The 23,207-nt window shown below is 41.3% G+C and overlaps 1 protein-coding gene across 4 annotated transcripts in view; it reads right to left on the bottom strand.

Moving 5' to 3' along the window:
- Positions 1-423: 423 nt before the first annotated feature.
- DNAL1 (dynein axonemal light chain 1) overlaps positions 424-23,207 on the bottom strand; it is a 51,176-nt gene continuing 28,392 nt past the window's right edge. For 2 of the 4 annotated variants that reach the window (XM_005561725.4, XM_045396706.3), the window contains exons 7-8: positions 22,646-22,786; positions 424-6,494 (exon numbers count right to left, since the gene is read on the bottom strand). In XM_005561725.4, coding sequence (XP_005561782.1) covers positions 6,454-6,494; positions 22,646-22,786 — 182 coding nt within the window. In that variant the 3' untranslated portion in view covers positions 424-6,453. The remainder of the gene's footprint in view (positions 6,495-22,645; positions 22,787-23,207) is intronic. The other 2 variants (XM_073997755.1, XM_073997756.1) reach the window with 1 other exon arrangement.

The raw sequence follows: 23,207 nt of genomic DNA, 5'->3' as shown, positions 1-23,207 counted from the left end.
CATCACAAGGTCAGGAGTTTGAGACCAGCCTGGCCAGCATGGTGAAACTTCGTCTCTGCTACAAATACAAAAATCAGCCAGGCATGGTGATGCATGCCTGTAGTCCCAGCTACTCGGGAGGCTGAGGCAGGAGACTCACTTGAACACGGGAGGCAGAGGTTGCAGTGAGCTGAGACCGTGCCACTGCTGCACTCCAGCCTGGGCGACAGAGTGAGACTTTGTCTCAAAAAAAACAAAAAAACAAAACAAAACACCTCTGTCTTTCGCTCTCTCTCACGTGCATGCACACACACACACACCCCCCACACAAACTGCATGGTATATGTTATCCAAAGGCTGAATTTCTTTGGACTGAATATCACTAGAAGTTTATATAATTGCTCTATATTAGCTACAACTAATAATCATGTACCAAAAATATACTTTTTTTTTTACAAAATAACACAATTTATTACTATTTTAAAACATTTCACAAAATAACATTCAGAAACTCAACATTTCTAAATAACTTAATTCACAATAAGTTTAGTCATAAAGTCATGCTACAAAACTCCTGTGTATAAAAGATTACCAAAGTATTCATAGATGTTAAAATGTTCTTCAGAATGGAGTTGGTTCTAGAAGCCAAAGATTCTGGAATGATGCCCGTAATCATAACTGCCAGCCTGGGAGAGGAGTTGGCTATGCACACGTGCTCTTAGCTTCCAACTCACCAGTCTTTTGATGGGAGTGATCCCCTCTAGGCAGTAGCACCTCCGAGGCAGGTACCCTACTGATCACAGAGGCAAAGAGCCTCCCACCCACATAATGTTAGACAACTCTACATTCATTTAAAATCTAGAGGTGGGAACGATAATTCGCAAAGCTTCTATTCTGAGTAGGAGAACTACTTGATACATCCCCCAGAGGGATGATCTTGGATGTAACAGACGTGGAAGACGACTCAAGTAGGGAAAAAGGGAAATCCTGACTCTGATTATGTCAAAAGACAGTAACTACTCATGTGGGTTTAGAACGAGCAAGGGTGAGGTTTGATTCTCTAACATCCAAGTGCAGGCTAGATATTTACCTATCTGCTCTATGGAAGTCCTTTCCACCAACATCCAGTTCATAAGTTTAAAGTGCAAATCTACTGAAAAATAGTTTACTCTCCCCCATGTTACTCTCCCCCATGTTAAATTTGCTAGATCATAATTTGGTTGGCTGGGTCTCCTCTAAACTGCCCAATATGGGAAATTAACTAGAATCCAGTTAATGACTTCTCCAAGTATCAAGTAAAAAGTTTTCTCAGTTTATCTTAGGCCAGAGAAAGGTAAGACACTCAGTCTAGTTCTTCCTTTCAGTTTTCTTCCTTTACAGATTTACAAAATGCAGGAATAGAGATACAGATATGGTATTTCTAAAAGTTCCATGATTTTAAAACATAACCCTTGATTTTTGGAAGTTCACCCATTTTATGGTTTACAAAAAGAAAACAATATGACACATGTTAGAGCAAAGATAAAGAAATATGGTCAAGTTACCTTGTCAGAAGCAGCACCAACTCTGCTACGCTGAATCTTGCTTTTATATTTCATTATTTACAGACACATTAAATATCCCCAAATAAAGAAAATCTGTGCCAAAGGAATGAATTTCTAGTAAAGGGTAACATGCAATTTAGCAGTTTTCTTCCTTTACTAACACTTACAGTATGTAAGGTGTTAGTGAATTGATGGTCTGACTGTAGTCAGAGAGACACAATCTATACATGACTGATGCTTTGACACTTCCTCCTAATGCTTTTAAGTGAATGATTAACTCCAACCTTTCTGGGCCCTGTGCTTTTCCATTTAGCCCTGAGAAAAACCCAGGTAGAAGATTCCAACTCTCTTCACACATCACCAATTCTCAGAATAAGTCAACAGTCAAGATTCATTTCTTATTCTTCCTTATTCTGCTCTGACCACTGGTAAAATGTGTCAAAAGAAGTGCTTATTCAAGTTCAAATTTCTCTTTCCACAAAAGAATCACATTTTTTTTTTCTTTTTGAGATGGAGACTCTGTCACCCAGGCTGGAGTACAGTCACATGATCTCGGCTCACTGAAGCTTCTGCCCCCTGGGTTCAAGCAATTCTCCTGCCTCAGCCTCCCGAGTAGCTGGGATTACAGGCATGCACTACCACACCCGGCTAACTTTTTATAGTTTTGGTAGACACGGGGTTTCACCATGTTAGCCAGGCTGGTCTCGAACTCCTGACCTCAAGTGATCTGCCCACCAGGGCCTCCCAAAGTGCTGGGATTACAGGCATGAGCCACAGTGCCCAATCAGGAAACACATTTAAGTGCCTTATACCACTATATGTGGAATGAATCCAGTAACCATACCAAGTTATTGACCAGTCATCTTAAGCAGACATTCTTCTGATCACACCCAAAATTGATGTCTATATCAGCTAACTTTCCTACAAGATTATCAAATTTTACACAGTATTTTTCTGTATTTAATGACTGCCATGGTCTGCAAAATTATGTGCATTACTAGACAATGAATGATGCTTAAAGAATGATGACCTATTTTCTAAAGTACACTCAAAATGTTAAACTTTAGAGACAAAGCAGAATCTATCATAAAGTTGGCTTCTGTTGATAGAAACAGAGAGGTAGGTTAATAATCACTGTCCTAATATAAGCAAGAATGCTTAGAAATAAAAGTTGAGACCCTGCTTCAAAAAAGAGAAGTTGAACCCTCCAGCCCTGAGTTTCTAATATTACATGAAAATTATGAAAATGAGCATTACAGCCGGTTGCAGTGGCTCACGTCTGTAATCCCAGCATTTTGGGAGGCTGAGGCAGGCAGATCACGAGGTCAGGAGTTTGAGACCAGCCTGGCCAGTATGGTGAAATGCTATCTGTACTAAAATTACAAAAATTAGCCAGGTATGATGGCGGGCACCTGTAGTCCCAGCTACTTGGGAGGCTGAGGCAGAAGAATTGCTTGAACCCGGGAGGCGGAGGTTGCGGTGAGTCAAGATTGTACCACTGTACTCCAGCCTAGCCGACAGAGCGAGACTCCGTCTCAACAACAACAACAACAAAAATGAGCATTACAAAAAAGAAAATACCAGTGACCATTTCTTTCCATCCATGATTATTGAATACATCACCTTCTCTCATATAACAATTCAAGTGGCACATGGCTACAGACTGAAAATAAATGGACCCTGGACACAGGTGATATTGGTATAAAAAGCACAACTAAGGGAGAATTTGTTCCCACCCTCCTACTGGGTGGGAACATCTGTCTCCCAAGAGACAGATGGCAATGTCTGGAGATATCTTTGTTGTCATGGCTGAGGAGGGTATACTGGAATCTAGTGGGTAGAGGCCAGGGATGCAGCTGAACATCATAAGTACACAGGACAGCTCCCAACAACAATGAATTATCGATCCCAAAATGTTAATAGTTCCAAGGTTGATCCTCTGCTTTAAAGAAACAAATTCTTATTAACAGAGAACACAGAAACCTTTTAAGGCCTGTCTGCGTAATACAGCCCTAATCTTAGAGTTAGGGAACATAGAAAAGTTAAACTCCTTGGTAGACTAAAATCAAATTTGCTGTGAAAAACTAAAATACTGAACTGATTCCAGAGTTTTACCATCACTTACAAGAATAGAAGAAATTTGGCCAGGCGCAGTGGCTCATGCCTGTAATCCCAGCACTTTGGGAGACCAATGTGGGCAGGTCACCTGAAGTTAAGAGTTCAAGACAAGCCTGGCCAACATGGTGAAACCCCATCTCCACTAAAAATACAAAATAGGCTGGGCATGATGGCATGTGACTGTGGTCCCAGCTACTCAGGATTGAGGCTCTGTTTAAAAAACAAACAAACAAAAAAATCAGAATAGAAAAAATTTAAATTTAAATGATCCACTAAAATGGCTTAATAAACTGGAAGCACAGAGAGAATCTATTCCACGTAGGTCAAATATATGATCCAAGAGGCATAAACTAAAGGCATTTATATCAGCTAAATTTGCAGCAGTAAAGGATAATTTAGGGAATGATTTGAGAAAATATCCTACATTTCTTCATACATCCCAACTGCCATTTCCTAATGGCATGGGTTCCATGAACAGGGATGCATAGAAGTCATTTAAAGATTTGTTGAATGATACTAAATATGAATTTTGCATGAAATGGACAGAGAGAAGTATCTTACATTTCTCTGAGAACTACCTGTAATTAACAGTCATTGAGAAACAAGTAAAAAGAAAACCAGTTTCTACATTGCAGAATTCAGAAAAAACAAACAGCAAAACTCTAAGTCATTTTACAAATAAATTCAATATGAAATAATTTACTTCCTATTATATTCACTTCCAGCGTTACTTTTAGAAAACATATCCATATCAACATGGCTTCAAGCTTGCCTACTGGAGGAAGTGCAAATTTTAAGAAGATCATCTTCCCTCTCAGTTTATGGAACTTAAACATCACCAAGGAGAATGAAGGCTCATTGCCTACAGTCCATAAAAGAAATGTCCAAAGGCTTTGAATACATGTACCAGCTAGAGTAGAATAAGGTTTCTTTCTATCAGACTGAAAAGAAAAGAAAACTAAAAGGGTGTTAGACCAAGTTTTCCTCTTGTTTGTTTGTTTGTTTGTTTGGATATGGAGTCTCGCTCTGTTGCTAGGCTGGAACGCAGTGGCACAATCTCGGCTCACTGCAACCTCCCTGGTTCAAATGATTCTCCTGCCTCAGCCTCCCAAGTAGTTGGGACTACAGGCGCCCACCACCACACCCGGCTAATTTTGTATTTTTAGTAGAGATGGGGTTTCGCCATGTTGGTCAGGCTGGTCTTGAACTCCTGACCTCAGATGATCCGCCCGCCTCAGCCTTCCAAAGTGCTGGGATGACAGGCGTGAGCCACCGCGCCTGGCCTCTCTTGTTTGTATTTAGAGTTGATTGTCAAAGCAGTGGTCCCTTTTGATCAGAGTGACTTAGAAAAATCAAGTAATTCCTATATAAATGATAGCTGTAATCTTCTGAAACCCAGGACTACTTATGCAATCACTTTTTAAAGATGATTCTCCCCTCTTTCACTGTGATTTTATGCAAGTAAAATCACACAAGTAGATGGGGAAAGAACAATCAACAGTCTCTGAGGGACGTTAGGCACAATTTGGCAGAGGGCCCCTGACTTCTTTTCTGCAATCTAACAGTGATTCAGCCATGGCCTCTTATGACTTCATCAGCTTACTGACTACAATGTCTTACATTTTCCTGAAAGATTTTTTGTTTACATGATAAATTCTAACCTCCGCATCTAACTATTGCTTTGCAATTTTGAGGTTATATTGCCTACACTGTTTTATGTAGGAGACAATCCTCAAACATATTGCCATTTGCCTGGGATCTCATAATGAAACATCTCTCTTCCTTCCACAACCACGTACATAATACATTTTAAGAGCTGTTTAACTTAGAACTTCTCAAAAAATAGATTTTGAAATACTAAGTTTCATTATACCCTTACTTATAACCATGATAGTCACTTTTCCCAACACTGAAGGTCACCAGACCAAATCATTAGGGTAAATTTTGACATATATCAATGGCTAGCATTTAGGCTAGGAATTCAAACATAACTAATGCTTTAAACACATAAGGAACTATAAAACCAAAATGTGGGCTTAAGGCCAGGTCCACATGAGTAACATGGCCACATTATCAGTCAAAGACATGATCATGACAGTCATTTTAATCACTGACTTAGATCACAGAACGACTGACTGCACACAATGACTCAAGTGGCTATGCATATAAAACAACCTAAATTCCAGTTGACGATGTACACATTTTTGGAAAAACAAGTAAGTATAATATAGACTAGAAGGTCTCTGAGATCCCACTTTTTCCTTTTTTCACATATCTTTTCCAATGGAACTTTGGAGTCTTGGTTCCAGACCTGCTGTATTTCTAAGAGGAACCCTTCCCATCACCATACTACCTTCTGAGCTAAAGGCATGATATATTTGTGCTTCTGAATTGTACAGAGACAGACCTTCAGGAAAAACGTTCTAAATTTTCAAATGTATATCTTTTAAAATGTCTAACCTAAAAAAAATGAACTGAAAAAAACATTTGTTCCTTTGTTATTAAAAATGACTGGTCTACAAAGGTTTTGTTTTAGTAGATGGGGCTACGTAGTATATAACTGAGACTGAAGACAAAAATTGAAAATTTGTGATTTCTAAAAAGAGGAATAGGATATATAAGGTTGGCGTTACCAGTTTTGGGAAGAAACACTGAATAAGTTAAGGGGGGGAAAAAAGATGAGAATGAGTGATCTGTTTTATCTTAAGAAACTTTTGTCCCATACAGAATCTTTAAAATAGACAATTATATAAAATTTATCTATTTTTCTTATGACATTTAAATAAGTTAACACACAGTGGAAAGCGTGGCATTAGTTATCTTCTTCCTCATCCCCTTTAATTACTGGAGTACCTAAAATGAAAAAGAAAATTATTACTAGTTATTCTCAAAAAATTGCTAAAATTCTAGATGAAAATATTTTCCTGGCCGGGCACCGTGTCTCACGCTTGTAATCCCAGCACTTTGGGAGGCCAAGGCAGGTGGGTCACCTGAGGTCAGGAGTTCGAGACCATCCTGGCCAACATGGTGAAACTCCGTCTCTACTAAAAATATAAAAATTAGCTGGGTGTGGTGGCGGGTGGTTGTAATTCCAGTTACTTGGGAGGCTGAGACAGGAGAATCGCTTGAACCCGGGAGGCAGAGGTTGTGGTGAGCCAAGATTGCACCATTGCACTCCAGCCTGGGTGACAAGAGCAAAACTTCATCTCAGAAAAAAGAAAAACCTGAGAAACTCTGAGATACTATGAAGTGTGCCATAATAAAAATAATTTCACAAAATAATCTCTTTAATTTCAAATTCTCTGAAAAGCTTCTCAGAAGAATTCTCAAATGGTTTAGTATGCATACTTATGAATATTAAGCCCCATAACTGCCAAACCGCAAATAAAAATGCCTATGGCCAGGCATGGTGGCTCACTGCCTCTAATTCCAGTACTTTGGGAGGCCAGATGAGAGAAGCGCTTAAGCCTAGGAGTTGGAGACCAGCCTGGGCAAAATAGCAAGACCCCATCTCTACAAAAAATTTAAAACAATAGCCAGGCATGGTGGTGTGAGCCTGTCGTCTTCAACTACTTTGGAGGCTGAGGTGGGAGGATCACTTGAGCCTAAGAGATCCAGGCTGTGGTGAGCTGTAATTATGCAACTGCACTCCAGCCTGGGAGGCAGAGTAAGACCCTGTCTCCAAAAAAAAAAAAAAAAAAAAAAAAAAAAAGCCAACAAGTACCAAGCAGAAAAATAAAGTAAGTTCTGTACAGGTTAAAAGCTTTCAAATAGCTTGAACCCAGTAGGCGGAGGTTGCAGTGAGCCAAGATCATGCCATTGCACTCCAGCCTGGGCGACAGAGCAAGACTCCATCTCCAAAAAAAAAAAAAAAAGCTTTCTATGTTAAGCATAAAGAAATATTCCTCATATCCCACAATAAAATGTGTAATCACAGTACTGCTAAAAATCTGAACTACTCTAATTGTCGTTTTATATGACCTCCCCCAATTGCTGAACATTGGGGCTACATTGAAAAAAGAATCATGGCCGGGCGCAGTGGCTCAAGCCTGTAATCCCAGCACTTTGGGAGGCCGAGATGGGCGGATCATGAGGTCAGGAGATCGAGACCATCCTGGCTAACACGGTGAAACCCCGTCTCTACTAAAAAATACAAAACACTAGCCAGGCGAGGTGGCGGGCGCCTGTAGTCCCAGCTACTCAGGAGGCTGAGGCAGGAGAATAGCGTAAACCCGGGAGGGGGAGCTTGCAGTGAGCTGAGATCCGGCCACTGCACTACAGCCTGGGTGACAGAGCGAGACTCCATCTCAAAAAAAAAAAAAAAAAGAAAAAAGAATCACTGTAGAGGAAACAAAGCACATCTCTGGCTCTCACTGGGCCAAGGGCCACCCATCTGAGTTTTAGCATTTGAAGCCAGTCTGACTCCAGTTGACTATTCAGTTTTAACTCTTTAGCCATTTACCCTGCACTCCAGCTAACCAGATCAATTCATTGTCTCCCAAACTCATCTTGCACACTTTTACCTCTGGCCTACTGGTTAACAAAGTGCCTTCATTTTTCTTTCCCTTTTCTTTCCTCTTCTCTTCTCTGAAGACTTTCTTTCTTCTTCTTTTTTTTAATTTATTTTTTTTTAATTAAAAAAAATTTTTTTTAGACAGTGCTTGCTATGTTGCTCAGGCTGGATTTGAACTCCTGGGCTCAAAGGATCTTCATGCTTCAGCCTCCCGAGTAGCTGGATCTACAGGTGCACGCCACAGTGCCCAGGTTAAAGTTCCTTCATTTTGTAATTTCCTCCTCAACTCTCCTCCATCTAACTCTGCATCTAAACTCTCCATCTAAACCCTACCCTTTATTAAGAACAAACCCCAGTGCCTCTCTTCCTCAGTGATGCCTTCCAAGAGGGATATGTTCTTTATGGCAGTGAGCATAGTTTGACCTCTCTGTACACCTCTGAGCATTTGTTTGTGGGACAAGTGAACTTTATATTGACGCACAACATACAAAGTGTACACATTATAATGTACAGATTGATAAAGGTTCATAAAGTGAATACAAGCTAGTTACCAGCACCCAGGTTTAAAAAAGAAAAGATTATCAGAACTCCCAAAACTGCCTCAGGCCCCCTGCCAGTCACTACAACCACAAAAGATATATTCTATCCTAATATCTAACACCCATATCTTATTTTCCTTGTTTTTTGTTTGTTTTTTTAAAGACAAGGTCTTGCTCTGTTACCCAGGCTGGAGTGCAGTGGTGTGATCACAGCTCATTACTCCCAGACTCAAGCAATCTTCCTGCCTCAGCCTCCCAAATAGGACCACAGGAATGATATAGTATATACCCCGTGTCTGGCTTCTTTTATTCAACATTATGTTTGTATGATTCATCCATGTAGCATAAAACTGTAATTCATTCATTTTTACTGCTGTTTAATATTCCACTGTATGATTATGCCATATTTTATCTATCTATTCTATTGTTCATGAATATTGTACATTTAAGTAGTTTCTAATTTTTAACTATTAAAATACCGCTACTATGAACATTCTCATGTGTGTCTTTTGGTAAACATTCACACCCTTTTCTTTGGGGTATGTAGTTAGGAGGGAAACTGCTGGGTCACAAGGAATGTACGCGGAGAGCTTTTGTAGATAACGCCAATTTCCCAAAGTGGTTATACCAAGTTACATTACCATCCTACAGGGTATAAGACTGGCTTCACATCCTCACTAGCATTTGGTATTGTCTGTCTTTTTTATTTTAGACTTTTAACATCCCTCAGCTTTAGGCTGGGCAAGGTGGCTCACACCTGTAATTGTAGCACTTAGGGAGGCCGAGATGGGGGGATCACGAGGTAAGGAGTTCAAGACCAGCCTGGCCAACATGGTGAAACCCCGTCCCTACTAAAAATACAAAAATTAGCTGGGCGTGGAGGCGGGTGACTATAATCCCAGCTCCTTAGGAGGCTGAGGCAGAGAATTGCTTGAACCTGGGAGGTAGAGGCTGCAGCAAGCTGAGATCACGCCACTGCACTCCAGCCTGGGTGACAGACTGAGACTCCATCTCAAAAATAAATAAATAAATAAATAAAGACCCCTAAGTTTTGCTTATGAGCAAAGAGAAACAAAAATAGGCAAGTTTGCAGCCAGTACATGGTCCAAAAAGCCACAATGTAGCTTTGTCTATTCAAGTTCTACATTGGTGGATTACATTCCATTCCATTCTCCATTCCATTCTCCATTCCATTCTCCATTCCATTTCATTTCATTCTCCATTCCTCTCCATTCCATTCCATTCCATTCTCCATTCCATTCTCCATTCCACTCCATTCCATTCTCCATTCCATTCTCCATTCCTCTCCATTCCATTCCATTACATTCTCCATTCCATTCCATTCTCCATTCCATTCTCCATTCCATTCCATTCCATTCCATTCTCCATTCCATTCCAATCCATTCCATTCCATTCCATTCTCCATTCCGTTCCATTCCATTCCATTCCATTTCATTCCATTCTCCATTCCATTCCATTCCATTCTCCATTCCATTCTCCATTCCATTCCATTCTCCATTGCATTCCATTCTCCATTCTCCATTCCATTGCATTCCAATCCATTCGATTCCACTCTCCATTCCATTCTATTCCAATCCATTCCATTCTCCATTCCATTCCATTGCATTCCATTCTCCATTCCATTCCATTCCATTCTCCATTCCATTTCATTCCATTCTCCATTCCATTCCATTCCAATCCATTCCATTCCACTCTCCATTCCATTCCATTCCATTCCACCCTCCATTCCATTTTCCATTCCACTGCATTCTCCATTCCATTCCACCCTCCATTCCATTCTCCATTCCATTCCATTTTCCATTCCATTCCATTCCATTCCATTCTCCATTCCAATCCATTCCATTCCATTCTCCATTGCATTCCATTCCCATTCCATTCTCCATTCCATTCCATTCTCCATTTCATTCCATTGCATTCCATTCTCCATTCTGTTCCATTCCATTCTCCATTCCATTCCATTCCATTCTCCATTCCATTGCATTCTCCATTCCATTCCATTCTCCATTCCATTCCACTCTCCATTCCACTCCAATCCATTCCAATCCATTCCATTCCATTCCCCATTCAAATCCATTCCATTCCATTCCATTCTCCATTCCATGCCATTCCACTCTCCACTCCATTCTCCATTCCATTCCATTTCATTCCATTTCATTCCATTCTCCATTCCATTCCATTCCATTCCATTCTCCATGCCATTCCATTCCATTCCATTCTCCATTGCATTGCATTCTCCTTTCCACTCTCCATTCCATCCCATTCCATTCCATTCTCCATTCCATTCCATTCTCCAACCATTCCAATCCATTCCAATCCATTCCATTCCATTCCATTCTCCATTCCATTCCATTGCATTCCCCATTCCATTCTCCATTCCATTCCATTCCATCCTCCATTCCATTCCATTCCATTCCATTCTCCATTCCATTCCATTCCATTTCAATCCCCATTCCATTCCATTTCATTCCATTCTCCATTCCATTCCATTCTCCATTCCATTCCATTCTCCATTCCATTCCATTCCATCCTCTATTCCATTCTCCATTCCATTCCATTCCATTCTCCATTCCATTCCATTCCATTTCAATCCCCATTCCATTCCATTTCATTCCATTCTCCATTCCATTCCATTCTCCATTCCATTCCATTCCATTCCCCATTCCATACTCCATTCCATTCCATTCCATTCTCCATTCCATTTCATTCCTTTCTCCATTCCATTCCATTCCATTCCATTCTCCATTCCATTCCATTCTCCAGTCCATTCTCCATTCCATTCCATTCCATTCTCCATTCCATTTCATTCCATTCTCCATTCCATTCCATTCTCCATTCCATTCCATTCTCCATTCTCCATTCCATTCCAATCCATTCCATTCCATTCTCCATTCCATTCTCCATTCCATTCCATTCCATTTTCCATTCCATTCCATTTCATTCCATTCTCCATTCCATTCCATTCCATTCCATTCTCCATTCCATTCCATTCTCCATTCCATTCCATTCCATTCTCCATTCCATTCCATTCTCCATTCCATTCCATTCCATTCTCCATTCCATTCCATTCCATTCTCCATTCCGATCCATTCCATTCCATTCCATTCTCCATTCCTCTCCATTCCATTCCATTCCATTCTCCATTCCATTCCATTCCATTCTCCATTCCATTCCATTCTCTATTCCATTCTCCATTCCATTCCATTCCATTCTCCATTCCATTCCATTCCATTCTCCATTCCATTCCATTCTCTATTCCATTCTCCATTCCATTCCATTCCATTCCATTCTCCATTCCATTCTCCATTCCATTGCATTCTCCATTCCATTCCATTCCATTCTCGATTCTCCATTCCATTCTCCATTCCATTCCATTCCACTCCATTCCATTCTCCATTTCATTTCATTCTCCATTCCCTTCTCCATTCCTTTCCATTCTCCGTTCCATTCCATTCTCCATTCCATTCCATTCTCCATTCTCCATTCCATTCTTCATTCCATTCCATTCCACTCCATTCCATTCTCCATTTCATTCCATTCTCCATTCCATTCTCCATTCCATTCCATTCTCCATACCATTCCATTCTCCATTCCATTCTCCATTCCATGCCATTCCACTCTCCACTCCATTCTCCATTCCATTCCATTCCATTCTCCATTGCATTCCATTCCCATTCCATTCTCCATTCCATTCCATTCTCCATTCCATTCCATTTCATTCCATTCTCCATTTCATTCCATTCCATTCCATTCCATCCTCCATTCCATTCCATTCCATTCTCCATTCCATTCCATTCCATTCTCCATTCCATTCCATTTCATTCTCCATTCCATTCCATTCCATTCCATTCCATTCTCCATTCCATTCCATTCCATTCTCCATTCCATTCCATTCCATTCTCCATTCCATTGCATTCTCCATTCCATTCTCCATTCTATTCCATTCCATTCTCCATTCCCTTCCATTCTCCATTCCATTTCAATCCATTCCATCCATTCCATTCCATTCCCCATTCAAATCCATTCCATTCCATTCCATTCCATTCTCCATTCCATGCCATTCCACTCTCCACTCCATTCTCCATTCCATTCCATTGCATTCCATTCTCCATTCCATTCCATTCTCCATTCCATTGCATTCTCCTTTCCACTCTCCATTCATCCCATTCCATTCCATTCTCCATTCCATTCCATTCTCCATTCCATTCCAATCCATTCCATTCTATTCTCCATTCAAATCCATTCCATTCCATTCCATTCTCCATTCCATTCCATCCTCCATTCCATTCCATTCCATTCTCCATTCCATTCCATCCTCCATTCCATTGCATTCCATTCTCCATTCCATTCCATTCTCCATTCCATTCCATTCCATTATCCACTCCATTCCGTTCCATTCTTCATTCCATTCTCCATGCCATTCCATTCCATTCCATTCCATTCTCCATTCCATTCTCCATTCCATTCCATTTGATTCCATTCCATTCCAGTCTCTATTCCATTCCATCTTCCATTCCATTCCATTCCATTCTCCATTCCATTCCATTTCATTCTCCATTCCATTCAATTCCATTCTCCATTCCATTCTCCATTCCATTCCATTCCATTCTCCATTCCATTTCATTCCATTCTCCATTCCATTCCATTCCATTCCATTCACCATTCCATTCCATTGTCCATTCTTTTCTCCATTCCATTCCATTCCGTTCTGCATTCCATTCCAATCCATTCCATTCCATTTTCCATTCCATTCCATTCCATTCCATTCTCCATTCCATCCCATTCCATTCCATTCGCCATTCTCCATTCCATTCCATTCCAATCCATTCCATTTCACTCTCCATTCCATTCCAATCCATTCCATTCTCCATTCCATTCCATTCCATTCCATTCTCCATTCCATTCCATTGCATTCCATTCTCCATTCCATTCCATTCTCCATTCCATTCCATTCTCCATTCCATTCCATTTTCCATTCTCCATTCCATTCCATTCCAATCCATTCCATTCCATTCTCCATTCCATTCCATTCCATTCCATTCTCCATTCCATTCCATTCCAATCCATTCCATTCCATTCTCCATTCCATTCTCCATTCCATTCCATTCCATTCTCCATTCCATTCCATTCCATTTCATTCCATTCTCCATTCCATTCCATTCCATTCTCCATTCCATTCCATTCTCCATTCCATTCCATTCCATTCCATTCTCCATTCCGATCCATTCCATTCCATTCCATTCCCCATTCCATTCTCCATTCCATTGCATTCTCCATTCCATTGCATTCTCCATTCCATTCCATTCTCCATTCCGTTCCATTTCATTCTCCATTCCATTCAATTCCATTCTCCATTCCATTCCATTCCATTCTCCATTCCATTTCATTCCATTCTCCATTCCATTCCATTCCATTCTCCATTCCATTCACCATTCCATTCCATTGTCCATTCTATTCTCCATTGCATTCCATTCCGTTCTGCATTCCATTCCAATCCATTCCATTCCATTTTCCATTCCATTCCATTCCATTCCATTCTCCATTCCATCCCATTCCATTCCATTCGCCATTCTCCATTCCATTCCATTCCAATCCATTCCATTTCACTCTCCATTCCATTCCAATCCATTCCATTCTCCATTCCATTCCATTCCATTCCATTCTCCATTCCATTCCATTGCATTCCATTCTCCATTCCATTCCATTCCATTCTCCATTCCATTCCATTCTCCATTCCATTCCATTTTCCATTCTCCATTCCATTCCATTCCAATCCATTCCATTCCATTCTCCATTCCATTCTCCATTCCATTCTCCATTCCATTCCATTCAATTCCATTCTCCATTCAATTCCATTCCATTTCATTCCATTCTCCATTCCATTCCATTCCATTCTCCATTCCATTCCATTCTCCATTCCATTCCATTCTCCATTCCGATCCATTCCATTCCATTCCATTCTCCATTCCATTCCATTCTCTATTCCATTGCATTCTCCATTCCATTCCATTCTCCATTCCATTCCATTCTCTATTCCATTCTCCATTCCATTCCGTTCCATTCTCCATTCCATTCTCCATTCCATTCCATTCTCCATTCTCCATTCCATTCCATTCCAATCCATTCCATTCCATTCCATTTTCCATTCCATTCCATTCCATTCCATTTCATTCCATTCTCCATTCCATTCTCCATTCCATTCCATTCTCCATTCCATTCCATTCTCCATTCCATTCTCCATTCCATTCCATTCCATTCCATTCTCCATTCCGTTCTCCATTCCATTCCATTCCATTCCATTCTCCATTCCATTCCATTCCATTCTCCATTCCATTCCATTCCATTCCATTCCATTCCATTCCATTCCATTCTCCATTCCATTCCATTCTCCATTCCATTCCATTCTCCATTCCGATCCATTCCATTCCATTCTCCATTCCATTCTCCATTCCATTCCATTCTCCATTCCATTCTCCATTCCATTCCATTCCACTGCATTCTCCATTCCATTGTCCATTCCTCTCCATTCCATTCCATTCTCCATTCCATTCCATTCCATTCCACTCTCTATTCCATTCTCCATTCCATTCCATTCCATTCCATTCTCCATTCCATTCTCCATTCCATTGCATTCTCCATTCCATTCCATTCCATTCTCCATTCTCCATTCCATTCTCCATTCCATTCCATTCCACTCCATTCCATTCTCCATTTCATTTCATTCTCCATTCCATTCTCCATTCCATTCCATTCTCCGTTCCATTCCATTCTCCATTCCATTCTCCATTCCATTCTCCATTCTCCATTCCATTGCATTCCACTCCATTCCATTCTCCATATCATTCCAATCCATTCCAATCCATTCCATTCCATTCCCTATTCAAATCCATTCCATTCCATTCCATTCTCCATTCCATGGCATTCCACTCTCCACTCCATTCTCCATTCCATTCCATTTCATTCCATTCTCCATTCCATTCCATTCCATTCTCCATTCCATTCCATTCTCCATTCCATTGCATTCTCCTTTCCACTCTCCATTCATCCCATTCCATTCCATTCTCCATTCCATTCTATTCTCCATTCAAATCCATTCCATTCCATTCCATTCTCCATTCCATTCCATCCTCCATTCCATTCCATTCCATTCCATTCTCCATTCCATTCCATCCTCCATTCCATTGCATTCCATTCTCCATTCCATTGCATTCTCCATTCCATTCCATTCCATTGCATTCCATTCTCCATTCCATTGCATTCTCCATTCCATTCCATTCCATTCCATTCCATTCTCCATTCCATTCCATTCTTCATTCCATTCTCCATGCCATTCCATTCCATTCCATTCTCCATTCCATTCTCCATTCCATTCCATTTGATTCCATTCCATTCCATTCTCCATTCCATTCCATCTTCCATTCCATTCCATTCCATTCTCCATTCCATTCCATTTCATTCTCCATTCCATTCTCCATTCTATTCTCCATTCCATTCCATTTCATTCCATTCCATTCCATTCTCCATTCCATTCCATCCTCCATTCCATTCCATTTCATTCTCCATTCCAGTCCATCCTCCATTCCATTCCATTCCATTCTCCATTCCATTCCATTCCATTTTCCATTCCATTCTCCATTCCATTCCATTCCATTTCATTCCATTACATTCCATCCTCCATTCCATTCCATCCTCCATTCCATTCCATCCTCCATTCCATTCCATTCCATTCTCCATTCCATTCTCCATTCCATTCCATTCCATCCTCCATTCCATTCCATTCTCCATTCCATTCCATTCCATTCTCCATTCCATTTCATTCCATTCCATTCTCCATTCCATTCCATCCTCCATTCCATTCCATTCTCCATTCCAGTCCATCCTCCATTCCATTCCATTCCATTCTCCATTCCATTCCATTTCATTCTCCATTCCATTCCATTCCATTCTCCATTCCATTCCATTCCATTCTCCATTCCATTCTCCATTCTATTCCATTCTCCATTCCATTCCATTGATTCTCCATTCCATTCCATTCTCCATTCCATTCCATTCTCCATTCCATTCCATTCTCCATTCCATTCCATTCCATTCTCCATTCCATTCCATTCTGCCTTCCATTCTCCATTTCACTCTCCATTCCATTCCATTCCATTCCATTCCATTCTCCATTCCATTCCATTCTCCATTCCCTTCCATTCTCCATTCCATTCCATTCCAATCTATTCCATTCCACTTTCCATTCCATTCTCCATTCCATTCCATTCCAGTCCACTCTCCATTCCATTCCATTCCATTCTCCATTCCATTCTCCATTCCATTCCATTTCATTCCATTCATTTCCATTCTCCATTCCATTCCATTCTCCATTCCATTCCATTCCATTCCATTCCATTCCATTCTCCATTCCATTCTATTCCATTCCATTCTCCATTCCATTCCATTCTCCATTCCATTCCATTCTGCATTCCATTCCATTCCATTCCATTCTCCATTCCATTCCATTCTGCATTCCATTCTCCATTTCACTCTCCATTCCATTCCATTCTCTAATCCATTCCATTCTCCATTCCATTCCATTCCAGTCCACTCTCCATTCCATTCCATTCCATTCTCCATTCCATTCTCCATTCCATTCCATTTCATTCCATTCATTTCCATTCTCCATTCCATTCCATTCTCCATTCCATTCCATTCCATTCCATTCTCCATTCCATTCTATTCCATTCCATTCTCCATTCCATTCCATTCCATTCCATTCCATTCTCCATTCCATTCCATTCTGCATTCCATTCTCCATTCCATTCCATTCTACATTCCATTCCATTCTGCATTCCATTCCATTCCATTCTCCATTCCATTCCATTCCATTTTCCATTCCATTCCATTCCATTTCACTCTCCATTCCATTCCATTCCATTCCATTCTCCATTCCATTCCATTCTCCATTTCATTCTCCATTCCATTCCATTCCATTCCATTCTCCATTCTATTCCATTCCATTTCAATCTCCATTCCATTCCATTTCATTCCATTCTCCATTCCATTCCATTTTCCATTCCATTCCATTCTCCATTCCATTCCATTCTCCATTCCATTCCATTCCATTCTCCATTCCATTCCATTCCATTTTCCATTCCATTCCATTCTCCATTCCATTCTCCATTCCATTCCATTCTCCATTCCATTCTCCATTCCATTCCATTCTCCATTCGATTCCATTCCATTCCATTCCATTTTCCATTCCATTCCATTCCATTCTCCTTTCCATTCCATTCCATTTTCCATTCCATTCCATTCCATTCCGTTCCATTCTCCATTCCATTCCACTCTACATTCCATTCTGCATTCCATTCCATTCCATTCCATTCTGCATTCCATTCCCCATTCCATTCTCCATTCCATTCCATTCCATTCCATTTTCCATTCCATTCCATTCTCCATTCCATTCCATTCCATTCCATTCCATTCTCCATTCCATTCCATTGCATTCCATTCTCCATTCCATTCCATTCTCCATTCCATTCCATTTTCCATTCTGCATTCCATTCCATTCCAATCCATTCCATTCCATTCTCCATTCCATTCCCCATTCCATTCCATTCCATTCTCCATTCCATTCCATTCTCCATTCCATTCCAATCCATTCCATTCCATTCCATTCCATTCTCCATTCCATTCCATTCCATTCTCCATTCCATTCCAATCCATTCCATTCCATTCCATTCTCCATTCCATTCCAATCCATTCCATTCCATTCCATTCTCCATTCCATTCCATTCCATTCCATTCTCCATTCCATTCCATTCTCCATTCCATTCCATTCCATTCCATTCCATTTCATTCCATTCTCCATTCCATTCCATTCCAATCCATTCTCCATTCCATTCCATTCCATTCTCCATTCTCCATTCCATTCCATTCCAATCCATTCCATTCCACTTTCCATTCCATTCCATTCCATTCCATTCCATTCCACTCTCCATTCCATTCCATTCCAATCCATTCCATTCTCCATTCCATTCCATTCTCCATTCCATTCCATTCTCCATTCTCCATTCCATTCTATTCTAATCCATTCCATTCCACTCTCCATTCCATTCCATTCCATTCCACTGTCCATTCCATTCTCCATTCCATTCCATTCTCCATTCCATTTCATTCCAATCCATTCCATTCTCCATTCCATTCCATTCCATTTCAATCTCCATTCCATTCCATTTCATTCCATTCTCCATTCCATTCCATTCTCCATTCCACTCCATTCTCCATTCCATTTCATTCCATTCTCCATTGCATTCCATTCTGTTCCATTCTCCATTCCATTCCATTCCATTCCATTCTCCATTCCATTTTCCACTCCTCTCCATTCCATTCCATTCTCCATTCCATTCTCCATTCCATTCCATTCCATTCTCCATTCCATTCTCCATTCCATTCTCCATTCCTCTCCATTCCTTTCCATTCCATTCTCCATTCCATTCCCCATTCCATTCCATTCTCAATTCCATTCCATTCCATTCTCAATTCCCTTCCATTCCATTCTCCATTCCATTCCATTTCATTCCATTCCATTCCATTCCATTCTCCATTCCTCTCCATTCCATTCTCCATTCCTCTCCATTCCATTCCATTCCATTCTCCATTCCATTCCATTCCATTCCATTCTCAATTCCATTCCATTCCATTCCATTCTCCATTCCATTCCATTCCATTCCATTCCATTCTCCATTCCTCTCCATTCCATTCCATTCCATTCCATTCTCCATTGCAATCCATTCTCCATTGCATTACATTCTATTCTCCATTCCATTCTCCATTCCATTCCATTCTCCATTCTCCATTCTCCGTTCTCCATTCTCCATTCCATTCCATTCCATTCCATTCTCTATTCCATTCCATTGCATTCCCCATTCCATTCAATTCTCCATTCCATTCCATTCCATTCTCCATTCCATTCCATTCTCCATTCCATTCCATTCTCCTTTCCATTCCATTCCATTCTCCATTCCATTCCATTCTCCATTGCATTCCCTTCCATTCCATTCCATTCCATTCCTTGTTGTCCAGGCTGGAGTGCAGTGGTGTGATCTCAGCTCACCACCTCTGCCTCCCGGGTTCAAGCAATTCTTCTGCCTCAGCCTCCTGAATAGCTGGGATTACAGGCATGTGCCACCACACCTGGCTAATTTTATATTTTTAGTAGAGATGGGGTTTCTCCATTTGGTCAGGCTGGTCTCGAACTGCCGACCTTAGGTGATCTGCCCGCCTCGGCCTCTCAAAGTGATGGGATTACAGGTGCGAGTCACTGTGCCCAGCCTCTCTCTTTCTTTTCTTTTCTTTTTTTCTTTTCTTTTCTTTCTTTCTTTTTTTTTTTTTTTTTTTTTTTGACGGAGTCTCGCTCTCTCGCCCGGGCTGGAGTGCAGTGGCCGGATCTCAGCTCACTGCAAGCTCCGCCTCCCGGGTTCCCGCTATTCTCCTGCCTCAGCCTCCCGAGTAGCTGGGACTACAGGCGCCCGCCACCTCTCCAGGCTAGTTTTTTGTATTTTTTTAGTAGAGACGGGGTTTCACCATGTTAGCCAGGATGGTCTCGATCTCCTGACCTCGTGATCCGCCCGCCTCGGCCTCCCAAAGTGCTGGGATTACAGGCTTGAGCCACCGCGCCCGGCCTCTCCCTCCCTCCCTCCCTCCCTCCCTCCCTCCCTCCCTCCCTTCCTTCCTTCCTTCCTTCCTTCCTTCCTTCCTTCCTTTCTTTCTTTCTTTTCTTTTTTCTTTCTTTCCCTCTCTCTTTCTCTCTTTCTTTCCTTCCTTTCATTCCTTTCCTCCCTTCCTTTCCTCCCTCCCTCCCCTCCCTCCCTCCCTCTCTCTCTTTCTTTCTTTCCCAGACAGAGTCTTGTTCTGTCACCCAGGTTAGAGTACAGTGGCACAATCTCAGCTCACTGCAACCTCCGCCTCCCAGGTTCAAGTGATTCTCCTGCCTCAATCTCCCAAGTAGCTGGGATTATAGGCGCCCGCCACCACGTCCAGCTAATTTTTGTATTTTTAGTAGAGACGGGGTTTCACCATGTTGGCCAGGCTGGTCTTGAACTCCTGACCTCAAGTGATCCTCCCACCTCGGCTTCCCAAAGTGCTAGGATTACAGGTGTCAGCCACCACACCCAGTTAATAACATATATTTTGAATACTTACTTTATGTTAAGCACAACGTTTAGCATAGATTATCTCCATGTGTTCAGTGTTTCACATAGATTATTTCATTTAATCCTCATAATAATACTCTGATATATGTTCTAAATGATTACTAATGGTACTATTATGATCTCCACTTTTTAGATTACAAATAAACAAGGTTTGGTGAGATTAATTAATTAGCACAATTTCACAAACTATTAAGTGGAGGAGCTGGGACCTGACTCAGTTAATCAGGGTTATCTACTGATGGTGACACTGATATTAGATATTGGGAAACTAAGACTGGGGATGAGGGGAGAGACAGTGAGAGAGAACACCACAATTTTGATCCAATTGTAAAAAAGCAACTGCTTACCATGTATTTCTGATTATTCTGTATAATCAGAATAATTTTTGATTCTGACCAAAATTTGTGACCTTTGTGTCACCTTTCTGACTTGAGGACAAGCCTAGCTTTCTTTCTTTTTTTAACTTGCTTAAGTGAACTAGAAGTTTATTTTTCTTTTACATAAAAGTACAAGTAGATAGTAGATAGACATGGAACTTGATGTTGTCTGGAAGTCAGGATCCGTCTCCCTCTTTTTTTTTTTTTTTTTTTTGAGATGGAGTTTCGCTCTTGTTGCCCAGGCTGGAGTGTAGTGGCACAATCGTGGCTCACCAGAACCTCCGCCTCCCGGATTCAAGCGATTCTCCTGCCTCAGCCTCCCTAGTAGATGGGGTTACAGGCACACACCACCACACCCGGTTAATTTTGTATTTTTAGTAGAGATGGGTTTCTCCATGTTGGTCAGGCGGGTCTAACTCCCAGCCTCAGATGATCCGCCCACCTTAGCCTCCCACAGTGCTGGGATTACAGGTGTGAGCCACTGCACCTGGCCAGGATCCTTCTCTCTTACTGCTTTCATGGGTGACCTCTTTGTGATAGAGGGAAGAGTGAGAAAAGGAGGTGGCTCAGCACCAAACCCTGAATAATTCCAGCTTTAATCCAACATAACAGAAGGAAATTTATATCAGGAAAATATAAATATACAATTAAAAAAAATAAATACAGGGTTTGTCTCGCTATATTATGAAGGCTGATCTCAAACTCCTGACCTCAAGCAATCTTCCTGCCTCATTGAATAGCTTGGGACTGCAGAAACGTGCCACTGTGACTGGCCCCACATAGATTTATAAGGCCTAGGCCTAGCTTTCTTTCTTTCTTTTTTCTTTTTCTTTTTTTTTGAGATGGAGTTTCACTCTTTTTTGCTCAGGATGAAGTGCAATGGCACAATCTCGGGTCACTGCAACCTCCACCCGCCGAGTTCAAGCAATTCTCCTGCCTCAGCCTCCCAAGTAGCTGGGATTACAGGTGCCCGTCACCACGCCCGGCTAATTTTTGTATTTTTAGTAGAGATGGGGTTTCACCATGTTGGCCAGGCTGGTCTCAGACTCCTGACCTTGGATGATCCACCCGCCTCAGCCTCCTAAAGTGCTAGGATTACAGGCGTGAGCCACTGTGCCTGGTCAGGCCTAGCTTTCTTGTAAGCTTTCAGTCTAGGGAGAATATTGTACCAGTCTAAATATCCTAGCAGTTTTTCATCTTACCTTGGCTCAAACCTAGACCATTCAATTTTATATAGATAGAAATGACCTGGAATATCAGAGATATTTTTTCTTTAGTTTTTCTCCTCTTCACGATTCCATGCCACAAATTCCATTTTTATGCCTAGAAGACAGGTCCAAGCCAGCTCAGAATCACTCACCATCCAGCTTTTTCAGTTTGGGCACTCTCTTGGTTGCTTCTTCAATCCAGTTATTCTCAGCAGAATGTTTCTCTTCCAAGGGATTGCCTACGAACACCAGGTCTTCCAGGCATGGCAGTTCTGCCAGCTTCACAAACTCAGCTACAAGTAAAATAATATTTTCCATATTAAAACAGCAAGTTTTGGCTGGGTACAGTGGCTCACGCCTGTAATCCCAGCACTTTGGGAGGCCAAGGCGGGCGGATCACGAGGTCAGGAGATTGAGACCATCCTGGCTAACACAGTGAAACTCTGTCTCTACTAAAAATACAAAAATTAGCCAGGCGTGGTGGTGTGCACCTGTAGTTCCAGCTACTCAGGAGGCTGAGGCAGGAGAATTGCTTGAACCTGAGAGGTGGAGGTTGCAGTGAGCAGAGACTGCACCAATGCACCCCAGACTGGGTGACAGAGCAAGACTCTATCTCAAAACAAAACAAAACAAAACACCCAGCAAGTTTTACTGTTACAATTTTGGGGATTAAATTCCAATATCATTAACCCTCAGTTTGTGACTATTCATGAC

This window comes from Macaca fascicularis, chromosome 7 (assembly GCF_037993035.2).
Source record: "Macaca fascicularis isolate 582-1 chromosome 7, T2T-MFA8v1.1".
In the NCBI taxonomy this organism is placed as follows: Eukaryota; Metazoa; Chordata; class Mammalia; order Primates; family Cercopithecidae; genus Macaca; species Macaca fascicularis.
Note: the sequence above shows the minus strand (reverse complement) of the source record. Positions and strands in the feature narration are given on the sequence as shown.